Source organism: Vicia villosa, linkage group LG1, assembly GCF_029867415.1.
Source record: "Vicia villosa cultivar HV-30 ecotype Madison, WI linkage group LG1, Vvil1.0, whole genome shotgun sequence".
In the NCBI taxonomy this organism is placed as follows: Eukaryota; Viridiplantae; Streptophyta; class Magnoliopsida; order Fabales; family Fabaceae; genus Vicia; species Vicia villosa.
In genome coordinates, this window is record NC_081180.1 from 7,206,089 (window position 1) to 7,226,642 (window position 20,554).

A 20,554-nucleotide genomic window follows, 5' to 3' on the forward strand; every position below is an offset into this window, starting at 1 on the left:
AATAAATTTTTCTTGATACCTAACCAAAAGTCACAAATATTAACATATATTAAACTTTTTCTATTTGTCTTTTATACTAAATAATAATATATCAAATTAAATGTATTCTTTAGTTTTTTGTTTTTATTTAGTTTAAATAAATGCTAGTTTTAATCCATATGAAGCTTAAATAATATCTCTCTAAACTTAATCTCTACTATAGGGGTGATCGTATCCGAACCAATCCAAAAGCAAAACCGCAAATCGAACCAATCCAAACCGAAACCGCAAAAAACCGTGTTTGGTTTGGATGATTTTGGATGGTTTTTGGACTGAACCGCACGGTTTGGTTTAGTTTGCGGTTTTTATTTCACGAAACCGAACGGAACCGAACCAAACCGCATATTTAACTTAAGTTTTAAATTTTTATAATTAATTTATTATCTTTCCAAATTCAATTGCACACAGCCACATCTAACGTTTTGAATTTTAATAATTAATTTATTAACTTAAGTTTTGGCATAATCCACTTAGTTTTTGTATTTTATATATATATATATATATATATATATATATATATATATATATATATATATATATATATATATATATATATATATATATATATATAATTCTCTACGGTCTAATATATGTATTTTTAGTTCTCTATTGTTCTTGTAATATAATTTCTTTTGTATGATATACTATCATATATTATATTGACATTAAATTACTTTCCTTTTTTCCTTTTATTTCAGTACATTTTTATTTTATAGTGTAAACCGCAGTCAACCGAACCGATCCTAACCGCATTGGTTTGGTTTGGTTTGGTTTGGATGACTTTTTAAAAATCAATTGAACCAAACCGAATCGCATGCATTTTTATCTCGCGGTTAGGATGGCTTTTATGCTCAAAACCGAACCAAACCGCACCGCGAACACCCCTACTCTACTATACATATTGTAACAAAACAATGAATAATGTTGGTATTTAAAATAACAAACAGTCGGTAAAATATATAAAATTTATTATTTTAACAAATTAAAGTCTAGAATAGTTAATTTTACATGATAGGAAATAAAATAAAAAATATTTTCAATATTATTCAATAAGATTAACAGAATTCGTTCAAATTTATTTAAATTCTATTTTAGAAAATATGAATGATTTTTTTTTATCATAAAGATAATAATATTGACCAAATACTCCTATCAATGAATTTATTTATATAGAAAAATAATAATACAAAATAATAGCATCGACTTTTTATAGAAAAAATTTTATCATTGAAAAAGAATTAAATTCTCATTGTTGGTAGAAACAGATTTACAGAAAAAATATTATCTACAATAAATATTTACACAAAATTAAAAATGAATATGTCAAAGTAGCAATATTTTTAAATTCTTTACTTTATGCTTCAGACCAACGCGCGCAAGTACTGCGCGTGAGTCCATTCTCCTCCAAACCACATTCTTCCCGCTTCTGTTTTTTCCCTTTAAATATCACTCTGTTTTCTGTAGCTCTCATCATTCTCATAATAATAATCACTTTTTCAGTTTCAAGTTCTTCTTTATGGAGTTCAAATATCGTGCCGTCGACAACGTCAAACCACCACCAACCACGTCGCATTCTCCTTCCCCGGCCACATATCTGCCAGATCCATCACTTCAAAGTAAGTCAATCCAAAACCCCTTTTGCTTCAGCAGCACGCTATTAAACCGGAGAAAATAAACCTATTTTTTTTATATCTGATATTTAAAGTTGTTGTTTTTCAGTGGATGGTGGTTTTTCTGGTTTCAGACCACCGTTAACCGGGGAGGAGGCACTGCGGCGAGAACTTGAGAAGGAGGTAATCCGCAGAGAAATTTTGCGGCGGATGGAGCTGGAGGAAGAAGTGAGGAGGGAACTGGCAATGGAGCGGGAATTGGGGATTTCAGCACAGAGGCTGCCGAATGTTCAGGGACTAGCGTCGCAGTGGTCAAATCCAACTGTGATGAACTCTGTTATTGTTGGCCATATGGATTCGTCGCAACCAACGTTGATTCTGCCTCCTACGACAATCAACCCTTCTCCAGAGATTGATAACAAGGATAAAGTTATAGTGTTGGTCAGTTTTTACAACTTTTTTTTCGTTCTCTTGTGTTATGTTATGTTAACCTCTTTGATAACAAGGATAATTTATTTACATAATCAATTTGAAAAAATATATTTATAAACATAATTCATCTGATGTTTTATTTGAGTATGTCAATGCAGGATAGGCCAGATCCCGAACTTTTTTATGCAAAGCGAAAAGCAACGACACTGGCTAATTCGGAGATTGGGCCTTCTACATTTAATTTGAAGAAAAAACTGAAGCAAGAGTGGAGTTGTGCACTATGTGGGATTAAAGCCACAAGTGACAGTGGCTTGAATGCTCATCTAAATGGTAAGAAGCACAAGACTAAGGAAGCTGGACAAAATAGAGAGATTTGCAAGAGCAACAAAGAAAGTGAAAAAATTGTGAATGTCAAGGCCACAGTGGATACATCGATGGTTCATAAGAGTAAAAATGAATCTAAAAGTGAAGAGCAACTTGTAGAGATAATGGTTGATAATGGCATAACTTCAATAAAATCCAAAAATAAAGACGATGCAACTGAGGAAACGAAGAAGATAAGTGCATAAACAAAGGGAAGAAAGGTTGAACGCTTGTGGTGTGATGTTTGTCAAATTAGCACTTTTTCAAGAGCTGTGATGGAAGGCCATATAAAAGGGAAAAACTGCTCTGTATCCTGAGATTGATTAAAGATATGTAACCTGGCAACAAATGTAAAATTGAGAGATTTGGAATGTGAAGACTTTTAGGAGTTTATCTTTATTCATAATATAAAATTCTCAATTTTATAGAACTCAAAAATTATATTGGAGATGTATTTTGAAAGGTTTTAAATAGCTTCTACAAATTCTTCAAATATAATGTTTGTTGTTATAATATTTTAAAAAATTAAAATATATTAATAACAATAATCATCATTTTTTATCATTTTATACAAAAGAGGATTGTTATGAACACTTTATGTAAAACTCACTAGTTTTTATCGGGTAAAAATACACGTCAGTCATACCATTTTATGTGGAATCCATTTTCAAAGCGAAGAACCCAGTGTATTTCGCCTAATAAAAGAGAATATTGAAAAAGTGTTAAAAAAAAGTGCTCATAGCACTCCTCATCATTATTTTCAAGCGACTTTTAAATAAAATTAATTTTTTTTCAAAATTGATTTGTCTCTACACAAGCAAACACACACTAAAATTGTGTTTGGAGCATTTTAGGATTCTATCCACACAAATCACTTGCTTTTGGAGCATAACTAGTATGTTTAGAGACTTGTTAAAGGGGAATAATTTTCTCAATTGACTTTGAGATACTTTTGAAATCTTGGAGTCGATTATTTAAATTTCTAAAGCGGATATCGTTTATGCCCTTTCAGCGCATAAACGATGTCTCGGCGTTCCTACTTTCGCAACAAACATTTTTCTATAAAAAAAACAGAAATTACAAAACAAGTTGTTGATTCTCGTTATAATAGTACTTAAGAAACCTACATGAGGTATGTCCGTATGACAACCCTCATGTCTTAGAATCTAAATTTATCTACTCAAACATGATGATCAATAAATCAATACAATCAAACATGGCATATAATAATTCTAATGATAATAATGACAACAGTAAAAGTTTTTGAACAAGTGACTTCAAGCACAAGAGGCGGGGTGAATTGTGGTATTTAAAATTCGCGATTAAATTTAAGTATTTGTTACTTAAAAGGAAAATTATCTTAATATTAAAATTCGTTGAAAAGCAACTAAAATTACAAGCAGTAAAACAAATTACATAAGATAAAAGATAAGGGTTAGAGAGATGGCACCAATGGTTTATCCAAGTTCGATCAAATGTTGGTCTACTCTTGTCCCAAAGAGATCTTCTTGAGATTTCGACTATAAATTTTGAGCTTTTATAGGTTATGCCAATAAATCTTTGATACATTCAGATCTAGAGATTTTACAATGGCTTATCCCTGACCAAAATAAAGTTTCTGCACAAGTTGAGCTAACAAACAGATTAGAGACTTTTCAGGCTAATCTCAATAATCAAACAGAACTTTTTCAATCTAAGTTTTACTTAGTATGACCTTATTGGGTAATTTGGCTCATCTATTGGCTTAAGGATGCACCATTAACACAAACTTGGTTTGGATTCCCATCTGGTCCAAAACTCTACTGCGATCGAGTTGGCGCATTGGATTTCATTATCTAAGGCAATGTGTCTGAGCAGCCTAATTCTGTAAATTGTTCCCTTCTAGTAATATCGGAAGACTCTCTCTACCGTGATTTTGGACATAACAAGAGGAAATAGACCCATGATGCCCATGCCTCATTGGTAAGACAGTCGAGAAGAAGTCACATATTAAAAGGTTTCTTTTGGGGTGTGATATAGGTTTATCTGCCTCTAGCATTTGCCACACTTGTATATAAATCCTGCTTTGTCTTTCATCATGGTTGCCCAGTAGTAGCCGACTTTAAGTAATTTAAGGGACATGGGACATCCTCTGATGTGGCTTCCACACATTTCATTGTGAACTTCCATGAGTACCAAGGGGGTCTCGCTTTTTTCTAAACATCTCAGCATCGAAGAGTCATTTCCCATCTCGTGTGAATTTCCTACCACTATGGTGTATCTTATTGTCAGCCTCTTGATTTCATTTACCTCACCTTCATATAAGGGGGGTTGTTCATTTATCAAATATCACATAGTTGGCCATCCACCATTTAGCATCGAGGGTATCAATTGTGTTGACCACTTCTTTCTCGATGCTAGGGATGAATAACATTTCTTGTATCACTTTCTTGTTATGGCCAAAAAAATGTGTTGGCAAGCTTGGATAGAAAATTATCTCGAGTGTTTTATTCCCTAGGCACATAAATCACTTCGAAGAATTTGAATTACTTGGCCAGGTTATGAACTCTCTAGAGGTATTTGACAAGTTATACTTTATTTGTCTAGTAATCTTCGATGACTTGGCTGGTGACTTATTGAAAGTCACTTGGGCTCAATGGAAGAAACATTAGAGGAAGGGACATGGCCTATAGATTATTAAGATTGGGTTGTTTCTAGCCAACCAAGATGAAAGACGATGCGGAATTCATCGACAAATGTGATAAATGCCATATGCATTAAAACGTACATCACGCCCTAACGTAAATCCTTCATTTGTGACTTCACCCTAGGTTTTTAATACCAATGGGGAATGGACATCCTAAGTCCCTTTTCCCCCGATGTCAAGGAAAGTGATGTTATCTCTCATAGGTGTGGACCTTTTAACCAAATTGATTGAGGTTGATGCCATGTCTAAGATCCAGCACAAAGAGTCTAACGCTTCTACTTGAAGTGAATAATATACAAGTTCGGGTTCCCCGATCACGTCGACTTAGATAATGGAACCCAATTCACCAACTAAAATGTAGTAGAGTTCTATAACCACTTGGGAATCTTAAAAAAATCCATCTTAGTGGTGCATCCCTAGGCCAATGGAGAAGCCAAATCAGCCAATAAGCTCATCCTCGGTGGAATAAAAAAGAATTTTGATGTAGTCAAAGGACTGTGGATTAAAAAACTACATGAGGTACATTCGTTTTCCATTTGTAATTTTATCTGATTTTCATAAAACTTAGACATTCTTGTTCAAGTCATGTTCTATTTTAGTTAAGAACAACTTTTAAATGCCACGTGTTTCATAGTTAAAGCACATATATAACCTCGCCCTTTCACTAAGGATACACCACTCAAAATAGTTTATGGCACTAAGGGCATTACTAGTTGAGATTGACATGCCCATTTGGTGGCGTGAAAATTTTCATGTAGAAGGTACAACGCGCCAAAGGATTTTACTATTTTATTTCTGTAATAACAAAATTTCTAACCTTTGTAACCATATTTTACATGAATACTATCTTGTTAAAACCAATTGAACTTCAGTATGTAAAGTAACCAGTTTCTTATGCAAGGACATGGGTTTTTAATGAGGCATCCTATTTTTTCAACATTATTGTTTGTTAAAATCTCCAAAATATTGAGCCCTATTAGGAAATTTTGCTTGAAATCTAATAGATATCCTTGTCACCATATGATGAAACTCTACTTTAGCCCTACTGGAAAAAATTTCTTGAACCCTAAGGGGTATCATTTTCACCTTATGATGCAAATTTTCTTGAACCCTAAGGAGTATCATTGTCGCCCCATAAGGCAACTCTACTTGAACCTAAAGGGATATCAAACCAAATGCGACCAAAAAATCACATTCAAAGAACAAATTATTAACACTTTCTCCTTTTCCACAACTAAAGCTACCCGACCCTAAACAGGACAACCCTGGCATGCCTCGATTTTTAAAGGTTTGGGCCACAGTTGCTGAAACATAAGAAAGAATCTAAAGGAGCAATATTCATACGAGTCAAATTATATTTTGACGTAATTCTATTGGAACCAGTCATTAAAAAAGAGAAACTTTCAAAGGAGCAATTTTATTCTAAATTAACTCTCTCAATTCTAAGTGGTCAACCGACTCAATGCGTTAAAATATGGTAAGTCCTTTTGGTAGAAATCAATGAGCTGAACAAGGTTTTCAACACCAAACATCTTAGTCATTAATTTGCAAAGATAAATCAACCAACAAAGAACAACACTCTACTATTCGCTCTTCCTCTCAAGCTAACAACCTTCTCCAACTCCAACTCGCCTCATCAACCCTCATCCTGATCTCCACATCTTAGCAACTGACACATGGTTATTCACACAAAGATAAAACGTATTGTAAACCTATTATAAAGAGTACAACAACAAAAATGTACTTTATCCACTACCTTCTTACCTAACAACCCTATTTTCAATCAAACTACCAACCCCTTCATGCATACTACTCAAATATTTTCAACACGTTGACACGCCTTCTTATCATCCTCTTGGACACTATCTTTCTTTAGACCATACTTAGTCACTAAAATCAAAACACAACCATACTACCGATAATAAAGTTAAATTAAACTCTCTTACTCTGCTTACCCTTAGACTACCATACTCCAGATCAAGACGCCCATAATTTATATTTACCCATAATTTATAGGGTTAATGAACTTTTTGGTCCCTCTAAATATTTCAGATTTCTTTTTTATTCCCTATAAAAATGTCCTTCAAAGAATAGTCCTTCTAAAATTTTACATCCACACTTTTAGCCCCTCCTGCTAACGTCCGTTAACAGAGTTGTCGTGGCATTGCCAGCATGGCCAAGATGCTGACATGGATGTCACGTGGCATTTGGTCCCCATTTTATATTTTTTATATAAATTTTATTTATAGAGATGAACATTCCGCTGCAAAATCCGTCGTTAACATGAACATCATTTAAAAGCCCAGAATTTGTAGCTAATTTGTAACTTTTTCCTAACTAATTCAAAGACATCATTTTTATGACCTAGAAAACGTTAGCATATGATTGATTTTTAGGCTATTATTTTGATCAAAAAATTAATAGCGGTTGAAAATTTCATAAAAATGATGTCTTTGAATTAGCTAGGAATTAGTCACAAATTAGCTACAGATTAGCTACAAATTTTGGGCTTTTAAATGATGTTCATGTTAGCGACGGATTTTGAGACGGAATGTCCGTCGCTATAAATAAAATTTATATAAAAAAATATAAAATGGGGACCAAATGCCACATGGCATCCATGTCAGCATCTTGGCCACGCTGGCAGTGTCACGTCAGCTCTGTTAACGGACGTTAGTAGGAGGGACTAAAAGTGTGGATGAAAAATTTTAGAAGAACTATTCTTTGAAGGAAATTTTTATAGAGACTAAAAACGAAATCTCAAATATTTAAAGGGACCAAATAATCTATTAACCCTAATTTATATTTACCCAATAAACCTTATGTAAACCAATAAACCTTATGTAAGTTATCATTCCCCGGAGAAAGACTTAAAAAAGACATTCAAAATCCTTAAATGTTTAGAACTTTGTTATAGTTATCTATATATTATTGTCTTCTTTGACAACTTGTCAAAATAAAAGAGAATTATTTTAATTCTTAATGTTAATTGTTGAATGTTTTATTATTAAAAAATGAAAAGTTTTTTGTTTGGAATGTATTTAAACTAAAGGTATTTAGAAAATGAATGAGAAATGGAAATTATTCCAAATTTTTAATTTTTATTAGAATTTGAGTTGTTTGATTTTTTTTAATTTTTATTTGATTATATTAAATAATTTTAAAATAAAAATTAAAGCTAATACTTTTAACTTTTGATTGACATGGCATATTTTTTTATTAGATATGTATTCATTATCCAATCATTCAATACCATGTCATTTTTTTAATAATAATTTACTTTTAAGTAAATTAAAATTCTAAATAAATTTTGCTTGATACCTAACCAAAATTCACAAATAGTAAAATAAATTATAAAAAAAAAAATCTATTTGTCTTTTATACTAAATAATAATATATCCAATTAAATTTATTATTTAGTTTATTGTTTTTTATTTAGTTAAAATAAATGCTAATTTTAATCCATATGAAGCTTAAATAATATCTCTCTAACTCAATCTCTAGTTCTACTATACAATATTGTAACAAAACAATGACTAATTTTGGTATTAAAAATAACAAACAGTCTGTAAAAATATATATAATTTATTATTTTAATAAATTAAAGTCTAGAATAGTTAATTTTACATGATAGGGAATAAATTATAATAAAAATATTTTTAATAATATTTAATAAGATTAAAGAATTTGTTCAAATTTATTTATATTCTATTTCAGATATTAATTATATTTTTATTTTATCATAAAGATAATATTATTGACCAAATACTCCTATCAATGAATTTATTTATATAGAAAAATAATAATACAAAAAATCGCATCAACTTTTTATAGAAAAGAATTAATTATTGAAAAAGAATTAAATTTTAAAAATTTAAAGAAAAAGATTTTTACAATAAATAATTATACAAAATTAAAAATTAGTTGGTTAATAGTTTAAACTATTGACCTTAGGCTTCTAACCAACAGCTTAGGGATTGGCAAACAGACTCAAACCTGCGGGGCCCATTCGCATCCGAACCCGAGTCAACGGGTAAAAATTCGAGTTGACTGGGTTTGGGTTTAGGTTCGAGTGCAGATTTCGAATGCGAGTTTGGATTGTGTGAAACTCGCACCCGACCCGACGCGTTGTTATCCCTAAATGCGCGCTGAAGTGCTGCGTGTGAGATACATTCTCCTCCAAACAATATTCTTCCCGCCTCTGTTTTTTCCCTTTAAATATCACTCTGTCTTTCTGTGTAGCTCTCATTCTCATTCTCATAATAATAATCACTTTTTCTCCTTCAAATTTTTCTCAATGGAGTTCAAATTCCATGACGTCGACAACGTCAAACCACCACCAACCATGTCGCATTCTCCTTCCCCGGCCACATATCTCCCAGATCCATCACTTCAAAGTAAGTCAATCTGAAAACTCTTTTGCTTCAACAACACGCTATTAAACCAAAGAAAATATACCTATTTGTTTCTAGTAATGTTTATCGTTGATGTTGTTTTTCAGTGGACGGTGGTTTTTCTAGCTTCCGACCACCGTTAATTGGGGAGGAGGCACTGCGGCGAGAACTTGAAAAGGAGGTAATCCGCAGAGAAATTTTGCGGCGGAGGGAGTTGGAGGAAGAAGTGAGAAGGGAACTTGCAATGGAGAGAGAATTGGGGATTTCAACCCAGAGACCGTTGAATATTCATGGACTAGGGCCACAGTGGTCAAATTCAACGGTGATAAACTCCGTTGTTGTTGCTCAAATGGGTTTGCCTTCGTCGCAACCATCCATGGTTCTGCCTCCTACGGCAATCAACCCTTCTCCAGAGATCAGTAACAATAACAAGGACAACGTTATCGTGTTGGTCAGTTTTCATAACGATTTTCCATTCTCTGGTGTTATGCTTTGTTAACCTCTGTATGTTTTTTTTCTTTCTTAAATTTCATCATTTTTCTGCCTATTGATTGTAAGCTCCTTTATTTTGATTACGATAGAATGGGAATCCGGATTGCTTATTGTCACTAACCCATTTTTTATTTTTTTTTTTAAGAATATTAATCCATGTATAACAATAGAATACAATAAGATAACTAACCTATTGTTGATTATTAGATTAGTTGATTGTATTGTTGAATAATTCATCTGATGCTTTATTTGAATATGTCAATGCAGGATAGGCCAGATCCCGACCTCTTTTATGCAAAGCGAAAAGCAACGACACTGCTTAATTCGGAGACTGGGCCTTCCACATTTGATTTGAAGAAAAAACTGAAGCAAGATTGGAGTTGTGAATTGTGTGGGATTAAAGCCACAAGTGAGAGTGGCTTGAATGCTCATCTAAATGGTAAGAAGCACAAGATTAAAAAAGCTGGACAAAATAGAAAGACTTGCAAGAGCAACACAAAAAGTGAAAAAATTGTGCATGAGGCCAATGATACAGTGGATACATCGATGGTTCAAAAAAGTATAATTGAATCTAAAAGTGAGGAGCAACTAGTAGATACAATGATTGATAATGACGTAAGTGCAACAAAATTTAAAAATGAAGACACTGCAACTGAGGAAGCTGAAAAGATGAATGTGTTGACAGAGGAAAAAAAGGTTGAACGTTTGTGATGTGAAGTGAAATTTGCCAAATTAGCATCATTTCAAAAGCTATGACGTAAGGCCATATAAAAGGGGGAAAAAACACACCCAAAAAATGAATAAATTTGAACAAAACAATGTCAATTCTCCATCAACATGCTATGTATCACAAGAAGCTCCTAAGTTGATTAAAAATGCATAACTTGTCAACGAATGTAAAATTGAGAGATTTGGATTGTGAGAATTTTAAGGGGTTTATCTTTATTAATAATATGGAATTTGCAATTTTACTAACTCAAAAATTATAGTGGATGTGTATTTTGGAGAATTTTAGATAGCTTAGATTAATTTTTCAAATATAATCTTTGATATTACTTAATAATTTGAAAATTAAAAATATATTAACAATAAATATTTATTTATTATTTTATATAAAAGATTAATGTTTTAAATACTACCTTTTTAACACTCTAACACTTATTATTTTATTCGGTAAATCACATGTGGATCCTATCACTTTATGTGAAATTTATTTTTAAAGTGAATGACTCACGAATAAGTGAATGACTCACATATGTTTCACTCAATAAAAGAGTGACTATTTAAGAGAGTGTTAAACATAGAGTTAATAACACTCTTTTTATAAAAAACATTGTTTCAATAGATGATTTTTTTTCTCTTCAAATGTGTTTCCTCATAAGCCCTCTCTAACCCCATTGCAAACTCACAAACAAAGTCTTAGTGTGTGTTTGCTTATGCATAGACAAATCATTTTTGATTAAATTAATTTTATCCAAAAGTTAATTGAAAATAATTTATTTATGTATGATATCAATTATGATAAAAGTGAGTAGAAGAATAAATTTTACTACATGATTTAATCATAGAATCTTAAAGCTAAAAAATTTGGTTTCGATTTAAAATCAATCTGAGAAACAAAATCAAGTTTAGTTTTTAACAACTAAAACATGTAAAGATCAATTATAGACCTCTAAAATCAAATTTGTTTCCTTCAAAAATAGAATCAAATGTACACTTGGACTATAGAGCATGGTTTGGTATCTCTAAATCAATTTTTCGGCGTGCATATTATATTTTGAATATCTAACCCCATAAGTTAAGTCATAAAAAGCTTATTTAAGATAGTTGGTGTTTTAGATTGATGTTGCGAGTATCCAATTAGCAAGTGTAACATTATCATATCCATAAACACTGGTTTGCTTAACTAAGGATTCAACCATTTTTTATTATTCTAAGCAAGGGTTAGTTGTTTGGTTGCAAGGGTTAGTTGTTTGGTTATGGAAAAGTAAATGACAGAAAATAAATGAATAAATCGGTGTTAACAGTAAAAAACTTGCTAGGGGTAGATTTAGTCATCATTATACTCATGCATAATTATTGGTCAATAATATGCTCTTGGACTCAACTATTAATATTATCGCCTATTGCTCTTATCGTATCTCATTTCTGACTCAACAACGTGCGATCAGTTGTATTATCTAATAGGTGATGTCTCGCACTATTAAATACAATAACATTAAGTTTCAATAGTGATATTAAGATGTTGATTACCAATTGTTAGTATTGTGCAAATATTAAACTTAACTCTATATCCAGGCATTAGCATCCAATAGATGGAGACCTATATCTATTAACGAGTCATTCCAAGAAATCATATTTTAGATAGCTAATCCAAAATAAGTATTAAGAATCAAGAATCATTAATATTTTAGAGAGTCGTCTACAAGTCTCACTATGAGCAACGCTTTCGACTTTAATCCCCTTCTCTTATTCTTGTGTTGAGACCAAGGTGAACCAACTCCTTTTCAATGCTCCCTTAAATCTACCGAAACACTCTGAGAAATGAAGTTGAACCTCTTATTTATAGGTTATAGAAAGGTATGCTCGCTGGCCACACCACCCATCTTCGCCTAGTGCACCTACTTTCTTCTAGGTTAAGAAATGACAACTCACCCTACAAATGAACCCCAACCGCCCTAGATTGCTAACCACGCCTTTATCTTTGTTTAGTGCATAAACATTTCCTTCACCATGAAGTTACTTAGTCTTCTCTCGCTTGTGCTCTCACAACACGCTCGTAGGCATGGCCTAGCGACCCTTTCTTGTATAAAGTTGGTATTGGAAATGTATTTGTGTGTTGCTTTGTGGTTTTTCAGTCATTTTCATCTATTTTTGATAGATATGCAAGCAAAAAGTCCAAACAGGTGTTTAACACTTTCCATAGATAAACCAATGGTGTTCGTATTGATTGCTTGTGAAATAAGTCAATAAGTGCCTACGTATTTTATGTGATTTTGTCACTTAACAACTCTCTCCCAACTTATCTTTTTGTTTGTCCTCAAACAAAATTCATTCAGATGGTTAAGAAGTTTTGAAAATGCATGTTTCATTATAAAGTTAAACGACTAAGTCAAAGATTTTTTAAAACCATTTAAATGTCATTGTATTCTTTCTAATGCAAGTTCATGACCAACATCATAAATATCCACAAACTATATCATGAAGATAAATTATTTGCTTGATTAAACTGAGATTTCAAAATATTTCTAGATCCACGATCAATTGTTTGTCGAATTCATAATATCACTGAGTATCTCTCAATGGTTAATGTTTCTCTCATAATTTGGGTGATGCATGAACTATAGAAACATTTTGTTATTAGTCTAAGCAATAACACAAGATACAAATTCATTCATGGATCACTAAGGTATTTCTTTTAGTTGTAACGTGGCTGGACTTACAAAAAGTTGATCCCGCAGCGCTTCCGTTAGCCATCTTTGAAAACAAGTTTAAAAAAAATAATAATAATTTAGTGGGGTCTATTAACCCCCCCCCTCTAAATCATAGCCTAGAGTCTAACATTTGTCTTCACTCATCTTTAATAAATATAGAGCTTTCTTCAAGCACAGACGATTTACCAAGGATTTAGTCTGTACAATCCTTCGAGTTTGCTCCACACATCTTTTGCAATTTTCTCCTTTGACACTTGTCTCAGAATCTTATCACCAAGGCTCAAGATGATTGCACTGCAAGCTTTCTCTAACATAGTCATTTTCTCCTTACCATTAAGGAAACTTCCATGGCTTTGTCTCCCTTTAAAGTTTCTAGCAAACCTTGTTTAACGAGAAGGGATCGCATCTTTAAGCGTCATAAACCAAAATCATTCACACCGGTGAAATTCTCAATCTCAAACTTTGTTGAAGGTATCTTTCCATGTTCGTCGTGCCAGTTTTTTGTGATCAATGTTGCATTAGGAACAAAGTGGTCCTATGAAAAAGATCTTGAACAAACATAAGAAACCTGTTTCAATTTAAGAGAGAGAGAGAGAGAGAGAGAGAGAGAGAGAGAGAGAGAGAGAGAGAGAGAAGAAGAAGAAGAAGAAGAAGAAGAAGAAGAAGAAGAAGAAGAAGAAGAAGAAGAAAGATAACAAAGTTGGTTAAAACAGTTTTATTATTCACTTTCTCAATAATAAGGTTTACATATCACAAGTGAATAATAACTAACTCTTAACCCCCTCTCAATAACCTAAGAGGGTGGTTTATTTATAGACTACAAGTTAACTTAATCACTAAGCTAACTTTACCAACAACCTAACTTAAAGAATTTGGCTAACAGACTAGTCCAATTCGACATGTCAATAACATAACATATTTTGACTGTTGCATGCTTGAGCATAGTTCGACTATAACATGCAAGACTTTGATATCAACATGTGAACAGGCTTCGAATGCATGCTTAATCTCTACCAAATCATGAAGCTACCCCTATCGAGACTAGAGTTCGGTCTAAAATACGACAGATAACATCACTTGTAGGACAACAATTTGCACTTCATTCTCTCACTGATAGATAATGATAAAATATTAACCATGATCTTCCATCATAACTATATATTAATCTTCTACACTAGTAAAAGTTACTAAGTAATACTCTTGTCCCAGATAAACTATACTTATCACACCTCTTCTTACCCATATTTGCTATAGCCTATTTTCTAGAGCTTTTTAGCCAATTCTTCCTTCCAGCATTTTTATAACGACTCATTTCCTCCATGTCTTCAGAATTATTATTTCCTCAATCTCTGATAGTATGATTTTAGAACTTTCGTACTCTCGAAATTTGTTTTTCTCAACCCTCAAACCTCCATTAATGTCATTCCCATTATCCTCTTCTTCATGTGCATGATATTTTTCGATATATCCCATGTTTCCATGATCTTTTCACCTGTAACAATGGCTTTGTATGATACAACCACCCCATTATTATTTTCCATTGCATGATCATACCGTAATTTCTTATACACCAATGGAAGCGTTGATGCATTAGAGAAAGTATTCAAAAACAAAAATCTTTTAATTTGGAAAACTAAATAATTGTATTGGAGTAAGGACTTGTGGAATTTTGGACGGCTTGGACAAATTGCAAATATAATTTATGTTGTTATAGTATTAAAAAAATTAAAAATATGTAAATGATAAGCAATTTTATAATTCTATACAACATTTATTTTCAAAAATGGTAAAGATCTCTCTACATATTCTTTTAAAATCATTTTATGAATTCCTCTTTCCCCTTTCCTCCAAACTCGCACACAAACATTAAGGTTTGAACAAAAATTGATGACCTTTTAATATATTTTTAAAAATAAATTGAACAAGTTGTTGAACCAATGGTTCAGTCGAATGGTTATTAGGCTTTGTCGTTAAATTTGAGGGATGATGAATTATTTGGGGGAAATTTTGAGTAGTTGGAGTATTTATTATAAATTCTAAATCATGTTTTTCTTTCTCTAGATTAAGCGAATAATTTTATTTGGTGGAAGGACAACGCCAAGTTTTCGGTCCGAAGCAATTATGTGGTGAATCAACAACAGGTGGACGTCGATTCAACCTTGGATTCAACGTGTCTTGATGCTTTAGACTTATATGGAAGTTGAAATTTCTCAGTAAGGTTTAGGTTTTTTGTTGGAGAATGTTGATGAATTGGCTTCTAACCAAAGCTCGTTTGATCAAAAGAAATATCCTCCCTCAAAATGATAGTGGAGCTTGTCCCTTTTGTCAAGTAATGGAGGAAGATGAGATGCATCTTTTCAAGAACTGTGTGATTAGTAAAGCTGTTTGGAATGAAGTTTTTTCATTACTAGGAATTATGGTGGACGAGTGACATGGTTCCCTAGCATATTATCTGTTACTATGTGCTCAAAAGTTGAAGAGGAGATTTTTTGATAAATTACTTGGTTTGTTTTGGACAGCAACTTGTTGGATTCTTTTGTCAAATTGAAATGCTATTATTTTCAAGGAGGAAGAGCATGCTAACTTGCAGGGTCGGTCCTGACTTTTTAGAGATCCAGGGCACACAATAAAGAATTGGCCTTTAATAAAAAATTGAGTTTTTATTCGCCTCCAAAATAAAAAAAAATCTCGGAGACAAGATCAAAAATATGAAGTCTTGGTTGTTTCTAACTATAAAAAGAATTTCAATACGGATATGAGCTTCTAACAAAAGTTGATTATAAAAGAGTTAATTATATGATAAACTTTTAAATATTTAATTATAACATATAAATAGTGTCAAAAATGTATACTAAAATAAATTAAAATAAAATTATAAGGGTTATAATAAATAACTATTAAGAGTAGAATTTGATTTAAAATTTTATTATAAATTTCAATGAATTTTATATAAATTATTTTATCATTAAAATTTGAAAAATGTTAATTGTCATAAAATACCTATATAAGTGCATTTCATATGTCATTAGTTATACTAGAGAATAGTGAAAGATAAGTGCATTTTGATTTGAACCGCTGCTATTGACATTTTAATAAAATTGTTGTGCCGCTAAACTACATGAAACTGTTTGTAGATTTTTGTCGCAAACAATAATATATTTTTCAATTATAGTATTACAATTTTTTACATATACCCCTCAAAATTTTGAGGTCTTTATTTTCTTGAGGTCCTGGGGATCTGCTTGCCGGGTCCAGGGTCGGCCTTGCTACCTTGGAGTTTGTAGATAGGATCAAAACTATTTTCGTGAGATTTGTTTAATTCTTTTTCTTGTAAAGATGACTTTTATTGTTGGGAGGATTGAAATTGTGATCTAGCTCGAGTACTAGCTTGTAAATTCTTGTAATTTTTGTCGAGAACTTTAGTCTTTTCTCTTACTTTTTTCTTTTTGTGTTAAGGGCAGTGCACCCCTAGTTGCTTATAAAAAAAAGTCTCTAAATTTTTATTAACATGTGAATTTAATTCATTAATTTTTAAAAAAAATATGAGAGAGACTACCTATTAATTTAATCTTATATATAAAAGTTGTCAAGTCCCTTAACAACTAGTGTCTTACTCGTGCGTTCGCACGGGTACCCGTCGTTTTCGTGCATTGTGATTGAGAAAAATAAAAGATATTAGTAAAAGATTAAGTTTTGGGTAAAATTGAAAAAATTATAAAAATAATAATATTTTATTTGACAAATTATAATGAAGGAAAAGTTTTAAAATCGCAAATTCACAAATTATAACGAAGAAATATTCAATCAAATTATATAATTCAATTAGTGATAACTATTTAATATAATTGATTAAACTACAAGCTATTAGCCTAATCTCAAACTATCAGCTAAGGAGAATCGATTATTTTTGGCTAGCTAAGGAGAAAATTAGTTATTTTGGCTCAATTATAACTACAAACTATCAGTCTAATCTCAAACGATCAGCTCTCTCTTGTAGGCCAATGAGAAACCACTACAAACTCCATTTATAATAATGATTCATTCAAATTAATAGAAAAATGCTTTGACCAGTTACTTCATTTTCCCGTTAATATTCGTTATTTTGATAAGTAACTTCGTATTCCCGTTAATATTTCAAATTTCTTCCCGTTAATTTTTAATATTTTGATCAGTAACTTCATGTTCTTGTTAATATTCATTACTTTGATCAGTAACTCCTTGCTCCCGTTAATATTCATTATTTTGATCAATAAGTTCGTGTTCCCCTTAATATTCTAAATTCGTTTCCGTTCATATTCAAAAAATTTATCATTAACTTAATGTTTCTGTTAATATTCAAAAATTTATCAGTAACTTCGTGTTCCTGTTAATATTCAATATTTTGTCAATAACTCCATGTTCCCGTCAACATTTATTATTTTGATCAGTAACTTCGTGTTCCCGTTAATATTCAAAATTTGTTCCCTTAATTTTTAAATTTTGGATCATTAACTGAATGTTTTCGATAATATTCACAATTTTGATCATTAACTTTGTGCTCCCGTTAATATTTAATATTTTAATCAATAACTCCGTGCTCCCGTTAATATTCAATATTTTGATCAGTAACTCCGTGTTCCCAGTAATATTCAATATTTTGATCAATAAACTTCATTTCCCGTTAATATTCAATATTTTGACCAGTAACTTCATGTTCCCCTTGATATTTAATGTTTTGATCAGTAACTTCGTGTTCTCGTTGATATTTAATATTTTTTTCAGTAACTTCATGTTCCTGTTAAAATTCAATATTTTGATCAGTAACTTCATGTTATCGCTAATATTCATTATTTTGATCACTAACTTCGTGTTTCCGTTAATATTCCAAATTTATTCCTGTTAATATTCAATAGTTTGATTAATAACGTCATGTTTCCGTTATTATTCAATATTTTTAGCAGTAACTCCATGTTCCCGTTAATATTATATACTTTGCTCTGTAATTTAATACTCCCGTTAATATTTAATATTTTGATTACTAAGTTCATGTTCTCGTTAATATTCAATATTTTGATTAATAACTTCATGTTCCCGTTAATATTCAATATAGTTTGATCAATAACTTTGTTTTCCCGTTAATATTCAATATTTTGATAAATAACTTCGTGTTCTCGTTAATATTCCAAATTTGTTCTCGTTAATGTTCAAAAAAATTATCAGTAACTTAATGTTTATGTTAAGATTTAAAAAAATCATCAGTAACTTTGTGTTCCCGTTAATATTCAATTTTTTTTGAACCAATCAAATGATATATTAATTCAAAAAAACATTAAAACCAAGGCAATCCAAAATAGGATTCAGCCACACAAATGATCCTATAACATTAGATTTGCCACATGCAATCTAAGTTTCCTATTCTCCCAACCTCTATATGCTATACAGTCAATAATCTTTTCCACAGTATTATTCCTATGCGTATTGCTATTGAAAATAGAATCATTACGATATAGCCAGATTTCGTGGACAGCTTCCGTAACTGCCAGTTTAAAAAGCATTGCTTTCCAACCCTTTCCTTTAGTGTTCTCCAATATCCAATGCAACTCTAAACTCCAAGGCAATGGACAGTGGTGAATATGAAGCCAGTTCATAATTGCAGTCCATAATCTCTTAGTAGCAGAGCATTCGAAAAAGAAATGTTCAACGGTTTCCTCTACGTGATCACACAGGCTGCACCTCTTGTTATCCAGCAAACCGAATATGTACAACCGGTCTTTGGTAGGTAATTGGCCGTGACACAACATCCACAGCGTAATACAAGCTCTAGGTCGAGCAATATTACGTCTCAACAACGAATGCCAACAAACAGAATTACTTGCGATTAAACAGTTGTACACAGTTTTCATAGAGAACTTACGGTTTACAAGCATACGCTGCCACTCCGAATCAATATGAGCGATCATAAATTTACAGTTCAGCACTTATTTCATAATCCAGGTCCAGGACTGCCCCGACTCTACCTCCATAACATTCTTCCCTTTCAAATAAACCTTATGGATCCACCGGATCCAAAGGCTATCGCTTTTGTTGCAAATGTTCCAGAGGCATTTAAGAAGGGTAACTTGGTTCCACACGGTGATATTTAGTAAGCCCAGTCCTCCTTGCTTACACGGGCTGCAAACTTTGTGCCAAGCCACCGGACTTTTCCTACTAGCCTCCGATTTTCCTGTCCACACAAAGGTACGGCAACAAATATTTTATTATATTACTATTATTTAAAATGCAACAAATATTTTTTCTATTATATTACTATTATTATTATAGATTTTTTATCATAAAATATTTTATTAATGCTTTTTGTTATTTTATAATTAAAATATAATTATTTATTATCATACTACTAATATGGCTCTATATTTATTCCAAAAAATATTTTCGATTACTATATCTTCTTGTATTAAAAAAATAAAATATTTTTATATAAATTATAATCTTTATTATAATTATATAATAATAAAATTTTTAATATAACTATATAATAGTCACAATCCTTAATACAACTATATATTATTATTTTATATTTATTTTAATCATTTTAATTAATACAAAATTATATTAATTAATTTATTTTCTATTATTTTTAAAACAACCATATATGTTTGTACCAAATATTTATCAAATAAATATAACTATATTCACGGTTTAAAGTAATATGGGTGTTAAGTCTAGAAAAGAGTGGAGGAGATTTAAATTAATAAATATTTATGACTCTTATTATAACATAAAGAATATTAAAGATTATTTGTGACTCTTAATATAACATATACAATTAAATAAATACTTAAAGAATATTAAAAGACATAAACAAAAATTTAAATTAATATTTATGATGATTAATTTAATTGATTGTAACAGATTCATATATTTTTTATTTTATGATTCAATTAATGGATAAGATTAATTTTCGATCTAATGAATTTTGATTACCAATTAAATAATTTTAATAGAGTTTTTTAACATAAAATAATTTTATTGCTAGTGTTTTATATTTTTTTAATTAATTATTAATATACAAATTAAAGCCTATAAAAATATTTTTCTAATTACTAAATAACTATATTAATAGTT

The 20,554-nt window shown here is 31.2% G+C and overlaps 3 protein-coding genes across 3 annotated transcripts; 2 read left to right on the forward strand and 1 right to left on the reverse strand.

Annotated features, from left to right (window-relative positions):
• The first annotated feature begins 1,555 nt into the window (after positions 1 to 1,555).
• Positions 1,556 to 2,650, forward strand: LOC131631254 (uncharacterized). Its single transcript, XM_058902319.1, has 3 exons — positions 1,556 to 1,655; positions 1,759 to 2,090; positions 2,240 to 2,650. The coding sequence occupies exons 1-3, from the start codon at positions 1,556 to 1,558 to the stop codon at positions 2,648 to 2,650; spliced, it is 843 nt and encodes a 280-aa protein (XP_058758302.1).
• A 6,777-nt stretch (positions 2,651 to 9,427) lies between these two features.
• Positions 9,428 to 10,727, forward strand: LOC131632097 (uncharacterized). Its single transcript, XM_058903138.1, has 3 exons — positions 9,428 to 9,527; positions 9,632 to 9,975; positions 10,284 to 10,727. The coding sequence occupies exons 1-3, from the start codon at positions 9,428 to 9,430 to the stop codon at positions 10,725 to 10,727; spliced, it is 888 nt and encodes a 295-aa protein (XP_058759121.1).
• An 8,077-nt stretch (positions 10,728 to 18,804) lies between these two features.
• On the reverse strand, positions 18,805 to 19,389 carry LOC131632949 (uncharacterized). Its single transcript, XM_058903923.1, has one exon. The coding sequence runs from the start codon at positions 19,387 to 19,389 to the stop codon at positions 18,805 to 18,807; it is 585 nt and encodes a 194-aa protein (XP_058759906.1).
• Between the last annotated feature and the right edge of the window lie 1,165 nt (positions 19,390 to 20,554).

Bases quoted from the DNA above. Each gene is read 5' to 3' on its own strand.
- LOC131631254 (XM_058902319.1), top strand. From the start codon at position 1,556: ATGGAGTTCAAATATCGTGCCGTCGACAACGTCAAACCACCACCAACC. The intron at 1,656-1,758 runs GTAAGTCAATCC...GTTGTTTTTCAG, and splicing joins GCCAGATCCATCACTTCAAA to TGGATGGTGGTTTTTCTGGT. The intron at 2,091-2,239 runs GTCAGTTTTTAC...ATGTCAATGCAG, and splicing joins AGGATAAAGTTATAGTGTTG to GATAGGCCAGATCCCGAACT.
- LOC131632097 (XM_058903138.1), top strand. From the start codon at position 9,428: ATGGAGTTCAAATTCCATGACGTCGACAACGTCAAACCACCACCAACC. The intron at 9,528-9,631 runs GTAAGTCAATCT...GTTGTTTTTCAG, and splicing joins CCCAGATCCATCACTTCAAA to TGGACGGTGGTTTTTCTAGC. The intron at 9,976-10,283 runs GTCAGTTTTCAT...ATGTCAATGCAG, and splicing joins AGGACAACGTTATCGTGTTG to GATAGGCCAGATCCCGACCT.
- LOC131632949 (XM_058903923.1), bottom strand. From the start codon at position 19,389: ATGATCGCTCATATTGATTCGGAGTGGCAGCGTATGCTTGTAAACCGT.